This window comes from Asterias rubens, chromosome 10, assembly GCF_902459465.1.
Source record: "Asterias rubens chromosome 10, eAstRub1.3, whole genome shotgun sequence".
Lineage (NCBI taxonomy): Eukaryota > Metazoa > Echinodermata > Asteroidea > Forcipulatida > Asteriidae > Asterias > Asterias rubens.
The window spans coordinates 9430642-9445510 of NC_047071.1; the positions used below are offsets into that span (position 1 = coordinate 9430642).

At 39.1% G+C, this 14869-nt stretch overlaps 1 protein-coding gene across 1 annotated transcript; it reads right to left on the reverse strand.

Annotated features, from left to right (window-relative positions):
• Positions 1-3013: 3013 nt before the first annotated feature.
• Positions 3014-11933, reverse strand: LOC117295639 (activated RNA polymerase II transcriptional coactivator p15-like). Its single transcript, XM_033778345.1, has 4 exons — positions 11876-11933; positions 10531-10652; positions 9224-9332; positions 3014-4534 (listed from the first exon to the last, which is right to left on the reverse strand). The coding sequence occupies exons 1-4, from the start codon at positions 11931-11933 to the stop codon at positions 4452-4454; spliced, it is 372 nt and encodes a 123-aa protein (XP_033634236.1). The 3' UTR covers positions 3014-4451.
• Between the last annotated feature and the right edge of the window lie 2936 nt (positions 11934-14869).

The following is a 14869-nucleotide window of genomic DNA, read 5'->3' on the forward strand; positions in this document are numbered from 1 at the left end:
GTCCTAAAGTTAGGATGAGTCCTAAGTTAGGATGAGTTACTGGTCCTAACTTAGGACTGGTCCTATCTCTTAGCATTGCCTCGGACTAGTCCTAAGTAAGGACTACCTTAATTGTGAAATCCACCCCAGGAGTGTAGATTCGGACACGGATAGAATGTATAACGAGCCGAAGGCGAGTTTGAAGGAACGAATCTACACTTTCGAGTATATTCTCTTCTCCGACTTAAACTATCTACCCCAATCTTTGTACTTTTGTAAAACGACGTTTGGTCACATTTATAACTATTTTGCAAAATTTAAATGCATATAGTGCTTACAATATGTTTAAAGGATTCGGGTACTTTTTCAAAATATCCATAGATTTATTTTGATAGTGGAAAGCTTCCCTTCAAATCTTACTTACTGAGGTGCTGTAGTTTTTGAGAAATGAGTAAAACAATGTCATGAAAATCCGTTTGTAAATGATTAAAATAATTTTCGTCTCATGAGACGAAAATTATTTAAACTAATGTGTAAAATAATGTAAGTAAATAAGAGCTTTTCACATCATGTTTTTTTTTGAAAGACAGTAAATTTTAAGTTGAACTATCACTTTAATTTGTACATTTTACTGTAAAGGTTCGCAACCTACAGTTCAGTGTAGTTTCGTATAAAAATAATCTACACTAAAGTAGGTCTGGCACATAGTGGGTAATCAGGAGAGAGTTATTCTACAAGCACCTGTATAAAAAAAATCTTTAAAAAAAAAACACCCGACAAGCAACAAATGATTTTCAATGTCAATTTTAAAGCTTTATTTTGTTTGTTTGTTTGTTTGTTTGTTTGTTTGTTTGTTTGTTTGTTTGTTTGTTCCAAGTATCACATAAAACATACATGCATTAGGCACAATGGGTAATAAGTGGATAAGTTGAGGGCACCTATCACTATAAGGACAAACAAACTGCATCAAAAAAAAACTTGTCATGATCATTGGATCCACTTAAGGGTGGAGAACAGTATTGATGGGATGGAGAGGGATAAGACATAATTGTGGACCTCAACATTGATGTTTTGACAGACATGTGAGTGAGTTGTTTTTGCGTCAGGTGTTGGGCAAGAAGAGTACGGCACCATCTCACGAAGTGTCTTGAAGATGTCGCTCCTTCAAGTTAAATGGATAAGGCCTCCTAACATCATCTCGACTTCTTCGCTAAACCTGCCGGAGGTCTTGTTTTGGGTATCGTACTTCAGAGGGACAGTTCCAATAACACTGCAATTCCATAAATCTTGGAGAATAAATCATTGCTGCATTATTACGATATCACTCGTATCAAAAAGATGAGAGATAGGCCATGTATGGGACTGTGGCACACTACACGGCACGGGGCACCATTGGTAATTCATACTCAAAATAACTGATAGTATACAAATTTACTTATTAGCAATCAATGGAGATCTGTTGACAGTATAAAACAGCTAAGAAACGGCCAACTCTGTAAAGGCAGAGTTTTTGAGAAAGAAGTAAAAATGATCACTAAAATATTTGAATTTAATCAGAAACCTCAGCTGAGGTCTCGAACTCAAGGCATCTGAAAGCACACAACCTGTGCGACAATTGTATTTTTCTTCCATTATTCTATCGCAACTTTGACGATAAATTGAGTGAAAATTTTCACAAGTTTTTATTTATTTTATGCATACGTTGGGATTCCGCAAGTGAGAAACTGGTCTTTGACAGTGACCAAAGGTGTCCAATGCCTTTAATTATAGACATTTACTTTAATGAAAATGTAAACAAGTGATCTTTGCTGAAATTAATGTTATTGATTCGATATTAAGAAAATCTATTCACATAAGACTGAATAGTTTCTAGTGTACAAAACAATAATTTTCTCCTCCTGGTGGTTTTCAGAAAGATTCTCCAAAAGCCCGTCACTCGTCTTTATGTCATGTGCGGTAGCTCTGTTTTGTATATATTATAGCCGCTTTGTTGCAGCATGGAGGAATAACGAAGCAACATCCAACACAAGATGTCAAAGACGGTCACTTTGACGCACGCCGTCAACGGCAGAATTGTTTCTGGTTTTCAAAACCTTGAGGCCGCGGCCCTGATTTGTTGACCGATAGAGAGTTGCATAAAATATCAAAATTACATGTCAATTGTCAATGATAAAAACCTATTTTGATGCGACCAGCTTTTTAATAAAATTCCCGTTTAACCGAACTATTCTGTCAAGTAGCTATTTAACATTTTTTTTTACCAAAATGAAGCGGAGTTATTTAATCGTGAAATATCCATTCTTACAATTGTTTTGAAGAGTTTTTAAATAAATTGAACGTATCTGTCACTAATATAAAAACGTAGGTTGCACGCAAAAACAGTTTATGCCTGTGAACTGCATTTCACTGTAGTGTCCGGGATTCAGGATTCGTGAAAAAAAGTGCAAGCGCAAATTAATATTCTGACTCACTGGTCATGCTAACTACAAGTAGTAATGTTAATCCACCAGTGCTCATTTGCCATTGCCGCTTTCTTCTTCTGCCAAGTAGTGCACAGACCATGATATGAATATACGCACTGTGAGGTTTGTGCGCGCGCTGTCCAAGTTTGTCCAAGTTTGAGCTAGCGCGGGCAAACAAAATAATGTGCAGTTTAATAAGTAGAGAACCCGCGAGCTAGGTGGTTCCTTCCCTCCTCAATGCCGTCTTGGATGCATCGAGTGTTGTGAACTCTCCAGGATCCTTCTGTAACGAGTTCTACTCTTTGCTGGTGCTAGGGAAGAAGGAAGAAGCGTTGACTTGGGAGCTACAGTAGGGGGTCCAGAAGCGAGAGCATGACCTCTCTGGTGTTAGGGGGGGGGGGGGACCCCGTGAGATGTTTCTTCCAGCTGATGTCTACATGATCGTAGCAATTTCTGTAAAGCATGGCTAGGCGGTTTTGGAACCGCCTGCTCTGATTGGTTTCGATTGAGGCAATCAGTATAAGCCGTTTTGTCTATTAAAACACAAGATCACGGACAAAACAAACTTTGTTCTCAATATTTTTTAATTTTCTTAATAAAATGGAAACAGAATTTATGTAGTGTTAATTGAAACTTGGGGATTACCTAATCATACCAACAACCATAAAGTCAATAAAATTAAGCTAATTGTCAGGGTGTGTTAACTTTAACTGAGATTGGACTTATCTTTAACATTTACATGTTGTATATGTATAATGAGGAGTTTTACACATGGTGATGACGCAAAATAAGGGCCACTGTTTAATGATAGAGTCCAAAGATTTGTTTTGAGGTCATAATTAAACAAACTTGAGACATCCATTTATAATGAAAATTTAGTTTTTGGTTAAAGACAGCAATGCAGTGCAGTTGCAGTTTCCCAGCATGGCACTGGCTGATATCAAATTAAGATAAGTATCATTAAGCCTTTATGGAATGCATGCGTCATACAACAGTTCAGCTAATTAGCATCAGGAACGGCTCAACATTTTCCTTAAGTCCTTTACTATCCTAGTCTTGATTGGAGACCCTGTTTATGTGTAGAGGGCGCTACAACGACTGTTTTAGAGCCTGATTCGGAAGGACTGGGGCAAGTCTACACACCTGGATCGAAACAGTTTTGATCCAGATGTTTGTGTGATACTCACATCTCTTCTCCAGTAATTTGTGTTGCAGACAGTATTTGTGTTATCGGTAACTACATTGATTAAATTAACGTCGCCAATAAAGACCAGTACTGAACCAACATTTGGATTCACTTTGTTATGACCACCAGTAAGCCTACTCAATTTCTTATAGTTCATATAGCTGTAGCAAGCTTTGAATCCTACTTGAATGCTTTTGAGAAATTCATCACCAATAGAAACTGAAATAATTACCATGGTAATGCTTAAATGTTCCCATACTTTTCCATGATCGAAGCCAGTGTATACAAAAATCCCATCTGGCTTGATGAGTTGTGTAAGTAGAAGAAAGCAGCTTTAAATGAAGAAATCAAATTTAACTTTCAAATTTCCCCACTTGTAATGCTACACAAAGATTCAAGTAAAAAAGTCTATCTGTTGGTATATAAAATACATTGTTCAAATGTACAACCTTCCCATAGCAGGCAATCCATTAAAAGCATTTTTCACACTAGAAACAAATCCTGGATTATTCGGGGGGATTTTGATGTCTTTTTAACACTTGAATTACAAGTTAACATGGCAATCTCCTTGGAAACATCTACCCCTGCTTTGGGAGCAAGGTTGAGTAAGGTAACCCCGGGTACATTACACAAAGTCCCTATTGCTCCAGGAAAACTGCAGGAAATGTGCAAGGAAGAATGGACTTTGTACTCTGGGTTTTACATTGCAAGGATTTCCTTGAAGTCTTCTTTGTTGTGCACTAGCGTGAAAAAGACTAGTGATATAGGATTTAGATATAAACTATCCATTATACCACTTAACATGGTTTTGCCAATCTTAGCTACTAGCTGAGTTCTCGAACACTGTCGTTGACATCCTCCATGGCATCTTTAAGCTTTTCCCATTGTTCTACGGTTAGGCTGATGCCTATAACAACAAATGAAATAAACAAAAAGAAACAAGACAACAAATTTAACAAAAATTGAAAAAAACGACAAAAAACATGGAAGACTAAAACAATATATAAAATAAAAAATATTGAACTAAACAAAATCAAACATAGAGGGTGCTGTAGTGCATTCAAACAGGCTATAGTTTAACATGTGCGAACTAGAGGACAGACGTTACTGTTTGCCTAGGCCAGATTGGGCAGCAGTTGCCATTTTGTTCAGGGGCAAGATTGCAGTAACAAATGGCTGGGCCAGGCTTATTAAGAAAGTGGAAAGAATTGGGATTTTAAGTTGGATTCTGCATCAGGTTGACCCATATCCATGTAAATTTGACACGTATGTCAAAGCCAAGTCAATTCCATATGGGTCAATTCAGACCTTAAAGTCGTAAGAGTGTGCATTTTCAGTATGGTTTCATGTTTTAAAGACAGTGAGATACAACAACGAAAATGGAGGAACTCCGCGAAACAGTATAACAACCTATAGTAAACATGTATCTTGGAAAGGTGATGACAAGTGCCTCTTTCTCAATACTGTTGTTTGCTTCGTATGAGACCATTAAAGGCAGTGGACACTATTGGTAATTACTCAAAATAATTATTAGCATAAAACCTTACTTGGTAACGAGTAATGGGGAGAGGTTGATAGTATAAAACAATGTGGAAAACGGCTCCCTCTGAAGTGGCGTAGTTTTCAAAAAAGAAGTAATTTTCCACGAATTTGATTTCGAGACCTCAAGTTTAGAATTTGAGGTCTCGAAATCAAGCATCTAAAAGCACACAACTTCGTGTGACACAGACAGGGGTGTTTTTTCTTTCATAGTTATCTTGCAACTCCGACGACCAATCGAGCTCAAATTTTCACAGGTTTGTTATTTTATGCATATGTTGATATACACCAAGTTAAGTGAGAAGACTGGTCTTTGACAATTACAAATAGAGTCCACTGCCTTTATGCAGTTTTTTTGTTGGTACACTTTTTAAGGTGAGAGATGGCCAGCTCAAAATGAGGTCTACAAAATGAGGTCTACACTTCACAGTTTTTGGCTCAACCCAAATCAACTGCCACCAGGTACACGTTGCCACCTTTTCCTGGTACTCAAACAGTCTGTATGGATGTAAGCATGGGCAACATAGAATGCCTGCTGTCGATTTCACAAAACTCTTCCTAACTTAAGACTAATCTTAGGACTTATAGGACGAGTCCCAACCCTGCACTGTAGCATGCAGACCTTAAGATTAATCCTAAGTTAGGACGAGTTTCGAGATAAGATGAGTCCTATAACTCTTTGTGAAATCGACGGCTGGCTACATACAGCAGAATGCACTACATGTACCTTCCGAATGTTATACGAAGCACAAGTGTGTCAGCCTTGCTCAAGGGCACAACCGGGTCATGACCAGGGTCCAATTTCATAGAGCTGCTTAAGCAAAAAATTTGCTTAAGCACGAAAATAGCATGCTTATTTTACACATGTTACTGGCCCAAATTTCATGCCACATACATTGCTTGTGACTGGTATTTAGCTCTTGTTTACTTAGCATAACAACTGAGTGGAGTGGAGTTTCGGTAATCTGATTTTACTAAGCAAAGATTTTTTGCTTAAGCAAAATTGGGCCCAGGTTTTGAACCAACACTGCTGCCAACACCAGAGTTTTGGTCTGGTAAACTAGAACTAGAATAAGCAACTTGAGATGATAGAAACCACGACAGTATCCATGGTTTTCAAGCTTGCATGAAGTATTTGACAAGAATTCCAAGATTTCTTTAGTCATTAGATGAAGCTGACCTTGACAGTCAACTCATCTTCATTTTGTTTGGACTGGCATTCATGATGAGAGAAACAAGGATGAACGTGACAAGCTGAACAGGACAAGTCTTGTTGCGAGGTGGATGGGTTTAACATCTTACACATTCACAAATTAATTGAAAATGCAACTACGTGCACTAGTTTTGCATACTGAACATGGTCATCGCTAACTGGCACTAATTACAACTCTGTCAGATCTGTCTGGGAAATGTTTCAACATAGAAATTGTGACAGTTACATGTATATTTATAATACAGAGAATGTGTAGCTACATGATGTACATGTATGTACATTTATTACAGCAACAAATGATTGTTCAAGTAAAAAATAAATAACAACGAATTCCATGAACTTGAAGAAATATGAAAATACAGTGGAAAAAACTGATTACAGTTCAAAATTAAGTTAGTGTGCATAGGTTGTTTATTTGTTGATATTATTATGTTAATTTACACGTGTATTTATTTATGGGTATTCTAATGTTTGTAAATGATTTAATCATTACAGCTACTCTCTTCAATCTGACAGTTTTGTTAAGCGATATGTGGGTCCACAAGTTTCTTTTATTGTATAGGCCTACACACATTTTATGAAAATATTGTTTAATTGAATATTTATTGTTGCTGTGTTGGTGTTTAATTATCGTTAATAGATGAATGTTGTCAAAAACTTTTCTCTCATTAAATAAATCAATAATATTCTAAAGAAACTGTTTATTATTTAGGTCACTCTACTAACTATAAAAAAAAAAATCACTAAAAAAAGACTTGGCAGACAACGGGTAAATTTCCATTGTTTACGTAGTTCTGAACATGCGCATAATTCTGAGAACAATGGATTTACCCGGTAAGTCTGCTGCCCTCTATCGTCCCAGAAAGTCTCCCATTGATCATGTGTGAAAGTGCTCCTTGAAATTGACTATGTTGATAATACGTACCCTCCATCTCAATCTCCCCTCTTTCAATCAGCAAAAGGATCGTACAACATTTATTGGAAGATTCATTCCAATCCTATTGTCTAGTAGTCTACTTTATTCACCCCACCAGTAATAACATTCTGGAATTGCATCTGTGAAGGCAATACCATTTTCATTTTGAAATAGGCAGAGCCTTTGGAAAATGTTAAGGGGCACCAAGGCAAAGAACAGGGCATCGAAGGCCATGACCTCCACTACCTCCGCTTCATTCCAAGCCTGACCAAAAGTGGTCACACAGTGAAAACAATCAGGAACAGTTTATTTTACCAGTTTTACATACATGTGTGCACACTCGTCTAATGTATGATGAAAACTGTTGTGAGCAAATTGAAAAACAAACCATATCAAAAACCACCACAAAATTTTGCATCTCATACATGTATGTGGCAGTCAATCCAGCTGCACAATAGACCGATCCATTAGGCTCCGCCCACGACGCACGTGTGAGCAAGAACATGTGAGCCTCTCCAATGCCTTTCTGCACACTCTGCCCCGCATGCCGCATACGCGCACGCATGTCGGACTTTATTTGTCGGACCTTCCTTGCATTATGATTGGTCAATACACAATGGGGTGGAGCTTAATGGATCGGTCTATTAGTGGCAATAACAGGATGAATAGGAAACGAGAATAGTTTTAGATGTTTCGAGGAAAACCCATAGGGGAAACCAACGCAATCAAGTAGGGACTGAAAACCCATAGGGGAAACCAATGCAATCAAGTAGGGGCTGAAAACCCATAGGGGAAAACCAACGCAATCAAGTAGGGACTGAAAACCCATAGGGGAAACCAACGCAATCAAGTAGGGACTGAAAACCCATAGGGGAAACCAACGCAACTGAAAACCCATAGGGGAAACCAATGCAATCAAGTAGGGACTGAAAACCCATAGGGGAAACCAACGCAACTGAAAACCCATAGGGGAAACCAACGCAATCAAGTAGGGACTGAAAACCCATAGGGAAAACCAACGCAATCAAGTAGGGACTGAAAACCCATAGGGGAAACCAACGCAATCAAGTAGGGACTGAAAACCCATAGAGGAAACCAACGCAATCAAGTAGGGACTAAAAAACAACAGGGGAAACCAACGCAATCAAGTAGGGACTGAAAACCCACAGGGGAAACCAACGCAATCAAGTAGGGGCTGAAAACCCATAGGGGAAACCAACGCAATCAAGTAGGGACTGAAAACCCATAGGGGAAACCAACGCAATCAAGTAGGGACTGAAAACCCATAGGGGAAACCAACGCAATCAAGTAGGGACTGAAAACCCATAGGGGAAACCAACGCAATCAAGTAGGGACTGAAAACCCATAGGGGAAACCAACGCAATCAAGTAGGGACTGAAAACCCATAGGGGAAACCAACGCAATCAAATAGGGACTGAAAACCCATAGGGGAAACCAACGCAATCAAGTAGGGACTGAAAACCCATAGGGGAAACCAACGCAATCAAGTAGGGACTGAAAACCCAATCCTGAGCACAGATCTGGTTCTGAAGTGAGATTAGAACCGGGGTCAACAGAAATGGAAGTTATGTCTGAAGCTCAGGGATGACTCATGGTCGTATTCCCTTCATCTACATGTATATGGGCCCAATTTCATGGCCCTGCTTACCTTAAGCACAGAATTGGCGCTTACGAAAGCAGGGAATTCTGTGCTTACGGCAAGCGTATTTCACAGGTTAGCGGCGAATTTTGGCTTCTGCGCGTCAAACTTCACGTTACTAGGAATTCAACGCTTTCAAGGCTAGCGCAGAAATTCAGCTCTTGCGCGTAAGCGGGGAATAGCGATCGTAAGCGCAGAATTTGGCGGTAAGCAGAGCCATGAAATTGGGCCCAGATCAGCCTGTGTCTGATACTATTATGTGACTTACCTTTTTTGCCTGGTTTAAGTTCTCCAGAGTTATCTGTGTAGTATTCCCTGATGTCGATTAACACCTTGCCGCGAAACTCTCTCACATTAACAAAGCGCTGTCTGGCAAGCTGTAATTGAAAAACAGCCAAGATAAACTTGTCATTCTTATTTTTACGTGAACTTTGAGTTTAGACAATCTTTATGAATTGAAAATACTGAGAGCTGACATTTTTGTCAGAATTATTCTAACATAAAGTTGCAAACGAAACAGTTAAAATCAAACCATTGAAGAAGCTTGAAAAAGAAACTCTCAAAATTACTGTTCACAAACATTCATTTCAGAATTTGCAAGAATACAAAGTCTGCCCGATTCATACCAATCACAAACTATGACAAGAATTAAAGGGAAGGTAAACATTTGGTAACACTCATAAATTTAATGGCATAAAATAACTAACTTGTTTAGAAGTATGCAGCTTTCGATAGTATAAAGCATTTTGAGAATTAATGGAAAGATACATAGTAAAAGTGATGTAGTTCATGCTTGTGTACTGAAATAAAATATAAAAAAAATTATGTACATAATTACAATAATAGTGTACAATGTATTCTTATCATGTATAGCGCAGGTATCGCCACCAAAAAAGAGTGACACTTTTAACGACAGGGACTGATTTTTTTGTTATTAATGAGACCGATTAATGTTTAAACACCTTCCTAGAGGTTTACAAGGTGTGCTGCGGCAAACTCGGCAGCCGCTGCAAGAAAAACCGAGGCGAACCCCTTCTCGTAATGGTAAGTGTACATGTACGCGGTTCTTATACGTTCATTCTACAATCAATTGGACCAAAGACTTTACGCTCCATCCCAAGGACTAAGCGATAATGGCTAACTGTCTTGCTTCAGGATACACGTCATAAACAGGTCTCAAACCACACTATACTGACCAGAAATACCAGAGCTTGAGTCTTGGTTCATTCATCACTCAATCCAATGGACCAACAGCTTCACGCCCCATCCAAAGGACGAAACAATAATGGTTACATGTAAGTGTCTTGATTTTAAAGGCAGTGGTCACTATTGGTAATTACTCAAAATAATTATTAGCATAAAACCTTACTTGGTAACGAGTAATGGGGAGAGGTTGATATTATAAAACATTGTGAGAAACGGCTCCCTCTGAAGTGCCAGAGAAGTTTTCGAGAAAGAAGTAATTTTCCATGACCGGGACTCAAACCACACTCTGCTGACCAGAAACACCAGAGCTGGAGTCATGGTGCATTTTGAATTTGTATTTCCTTCTACCTTTGACAAATTCATACTTACTGGATACATGTGATCTTCTGGGCCATCTCCAGATTTCTTCTTTTTTGGAGACTTTTCTTTTGTTGACTCAACAGTCTTTTCTTTTGTTGACTCAACATTCTTTTCTTTCCTTATTTTCTTCTTTGGCTGCAGAAATAAAAAAGAAACTAATTATTTTGTCATTATTCATCAGTTTTTCATTTAAAAGCTTAACATGGTTGAATGCAGAAAAAAAAGTTCATATTCATGTGTGTATGACAAACTTATTAACATAGGATTTGAGGCATTGCATGGTGAGGTACATGTACATGTACATATCAACATAATTAGGTTTGCGGTAACACCATGTGTGTATCTACTTGCCAGGTAGAATTGATTCTCTCTTTCTTTATTCTACTACCGCCGAGTAGATTGTTCAGGTGTTTGGGAGACTTCTCAGTTTGGGAAAGAACTGTTCTGCATTTTAAACTATTACCCGGGCAGATGTCGTAGAAAATAGGCTGGGACTACTACTTTAGCTTATAGGGTTGCAAACCACATTATATAAACTTATTCGCATCATGTGCAGCAGTACAATTATATACACACACAACCACATTGCCTCTAGGGGGTATACCTTTGAAGTGACTGTAGTTTTTTATCCGTCTACTATTGCAGATACATGTACATGTACAATAATGTGTACATAATGTCAGGGGTAAGGTTTTAAGACAATTTACTCGAAGGTGCGCCCCCAATGCTCGAACAAAGTAAGCTTGTACATGTTAGCTACAAAAATGAGTGAATTAATTGATAGTCATCCTTTGCCAACCTAAAGGGGCTAACAACAGACCAAGAGGCCGGCTAACCAGTCACACTTCCCCCACCCCCATCCTAGAACTGTGGGACAGTTCCGCTATTGTCTGAATCTTTTTATTGTTGATTCTGTTGTACACTATCTTTTCAAAACTTTTTGCCAGCCACATGCGCTGCGCACCTAGCAGTATTTTTAAAAGTTCTTTCTTGACCTGAATCTGGCCAAAACAAGGCTTGATGTGTTCGTTTGTGTTCTCACTGAGAACGCAAATGAACGCATCAAGCCTTATTTCCGGCGAGCTAATGATGGTTTCAGCAAATTCACTCTGCAAACAAATATTGCAAGAAGCGATGAATTCTCATAATTCAGAACCCTTCATCGGCAATTCAACATAACCTTTTGGAAAAAACATGGCGGCTTCCATGTGTGTACATATTTGGTAACGGTGCCCGTAACAACTGTTCATGGCTCTGAAATGAAGCATGAAGCATTTTGAGAGGTTAAATATACTTGCCGACCAACAACACGGCTTTCGTAAAGGGAGATCCTGCGAAGCTCAGCTATCTGTACTTGTGGATGACCTGCAGAAGATCCTCGACAGAAGAAGCCAGGCAGATCTTGTAATCATGGATTTAAGCAAGGCTTTCGACACCGTCCCTCACCAATGCCTTCTAGCAAAGCTCCACCACAACGGAATACGAAATAACATCCTTTCATGGATTGACAGTTTTCTTTTACCCAGCGTCATTAGAGGGTAGTGGTTGATGGGGAGTCATCACATCAGTCTCCTGTGGCTTCAGGTGTTTCTCAGGGCACGGTGTTGGGGCCCCTACTTTTCCTTGTCTACATTACCGATTTACCTACCAACCTATCAAACAACATGAGGCTATTTGCTGACGACTGCATACTTTATAGAGAAGTCAACAGTAAGCAAGATACCGAATCTCTTCAAAAAGACATCAACAGCCTTAAAGATTGGGAGTCTAGCTGGCAAATGGGATTCAATACAGCCAAATGTTTCGTCATGAGAATTACACACAACTTAAACCAGTACACCATGGGCGACCACATCTTCCAAGAAGTGAAAAGCCACCACTACCTTGGTGTGGAACTCTCATCTGACATGTCCTGGAATAAACACATCAACCAAATCTCAACTAAAGCAAATAGAACTCTGGGCCTACTCAGGAGGAACCTGTCTTGCTGTGATAGGTCAACCAAGTCCACAGCGTATCCTGGAATAAACACATGGGTAACTTAGATTTATTTGTATTAACGACGCGTCGCCTAAAATGCGCACTTTCACTCCATAACGCACAACATAGAGTTATTTATAAAAACGCACAGTGAAATGGACCCTTCCCATGAAATATGCTAATCACAGTCACGCATGCGTACAGACCCATAGATATATAATACCTAGATCGGCCGCGCGTACATTCTATATCTATGTACAGACCCTGTTGGTAGAGTTATGCACTAAGCAGACGCGCAATCTCGTCTGCGTCACGCACCCATTAGCCGTGTACAAAACATCGCGATGTTCCCTCATTTTGCCAACCAAAACGTTAGTGCGCACGCGCTATGTACAATTTACATATTTCATGGGAAGGTTCTATTGCCCACAGTATGGCGCATTCAAGATTCTATATGACCGTATGCATATGACGTCATTTCAGTAGGGCGCCCTCACCACGAGGTCAAAAGGAGGTTGTTCATTGGCCAATACTGTGCGCCGCGCGTACAAATCTGTGCGTCTCGATTGTTTCGTCACTTTTTTTCCCTCTAAGATGGTGGCTGGATGACGAATGCATAAGGTCTATAGCATTGAAATAGAAAAAAAAAACATAATAAAATTGAATTTGAAAATCTGGAATCAATTGAGCCAAAATAGTGTTGCTTTGATCAAGTCCTCAGCCTGATATAAATAATAATAATAATATTGGATTGCTTTTTTTCGGGGATACAAGAATATATTGCACGCGCTATGACAATATTGCACTCGCCTTCGACTCGTGCAATATTGTCATAGTTCGTGCACTATATTCTTGTATCCCCTCAAAGCCATCCAATATTATATAATTATCTTCCAGTACGCGCTAATCCACCAATCAGATGCTCGAACTACTAGGGGATATAAACATATATTATGCTACTTCCTCTGTTTTTATTACACAGTGCGTATTGTGAAATGTCATTTTGTCACGCTCCATATACGGACAGTGCAAAAGTTACATTACTAACGCTCTGAAGTTTTAAATTTTGCACGTTGCAAGTGAGACTGGAAGATAAATTCGCGCGCTCGTGAAATACTTATATTATTAATAAATACCTTGGACGATTTCAAGTCTCTGATTAGTCAAAACCCGGTCACGTGTGTGAGTGTTAACGGTGGTATAAAGACCGGCTTTGGAAAATAGCAAATAAGTGGCCCCTAAATCAGCATACATTGTGTAAACCTTGCGCGTTGCACTGTATCGCACGCTTATTTATATCCATGTTAGTTTCATTGCAACTTCGCGCACTTGCGCATACGCGCGCTGAAAATGTATCAATTTTTGTGCGCGCGTGTAACAGTTGCGCGCGTATAAACTGACGCTGAGCTCATGCGCGCGTTTTAATGCACAAAGAACAGCTATCGTCCAATCATTTGCCTCCTTTGACCGCAGTGAAGGCACTGAACAGATCATTATTTGAAAGAGTCACTGGTCTCAAACATCAGTAATGTGATTAACGCACGAAAGAGATGGGAACCATCAAAAGCTCAAATATGGCCCTTGAACATGTCTGGAAGTACCGCCGAGAGAAAAGTCACAAACTTTGGAAAATTTTAGCCGTTTAATTCGCAAAAAAATGTGTTTATTAATGGGAATAACAGTGTTCGTACTCGGTCCGTTAACAGCGCCAGCCACCAAACCGGTCATTACCACGCAGTGAAGACCGGGTACGAACACTGTTATTCCCTAAATAAACCTCAAGGGAAACTCAATAGGATAAACTTAGATCATTTACTCAATACCAGATGTTAAGAGTGTCTCCAGCAGTAGGGTGTTTCCTTTCTCACAAAGCTTTAAATTCAAAGTGAAGTTACATAATAAAAATGTCATTTCATGTACCAATAAAGAAAGCAATCTGTCACTACAGCAAACCCTTCCAATGTGTTATTGTAGTTTTGTCAGTCTACTGCTTATCGTGGTAATTAAATGTTCAGCTCTCACTTGTTTTTCTTTTGTTTCATTCTTGTTTCATTTTATTTTGTCTGTTTTGGTTGTGAAGCAAACGACCCCCACACAAAGCGAAATTAAACTGCACTAGCCAAAAAAAAAACATGAAGAAAGGAAAAGGATATTAGTTATAGTATGGAACTGAAACCTTAGTTAACTGTTGACGTGACCCAAATAAAAGGAACTCTGTCTTATCATCATTTAACTTCAGGAAGTTTTGTTGTGTCCAACGTCGAATCTCTTGGATGCATTTCTCAAGTCTTGCAATAGATGCATTGGCGTTTTCTTGAGAAGATTTAAACGTGATGTATAGCTGAGTGTCGTCTGCGTACACATGGTA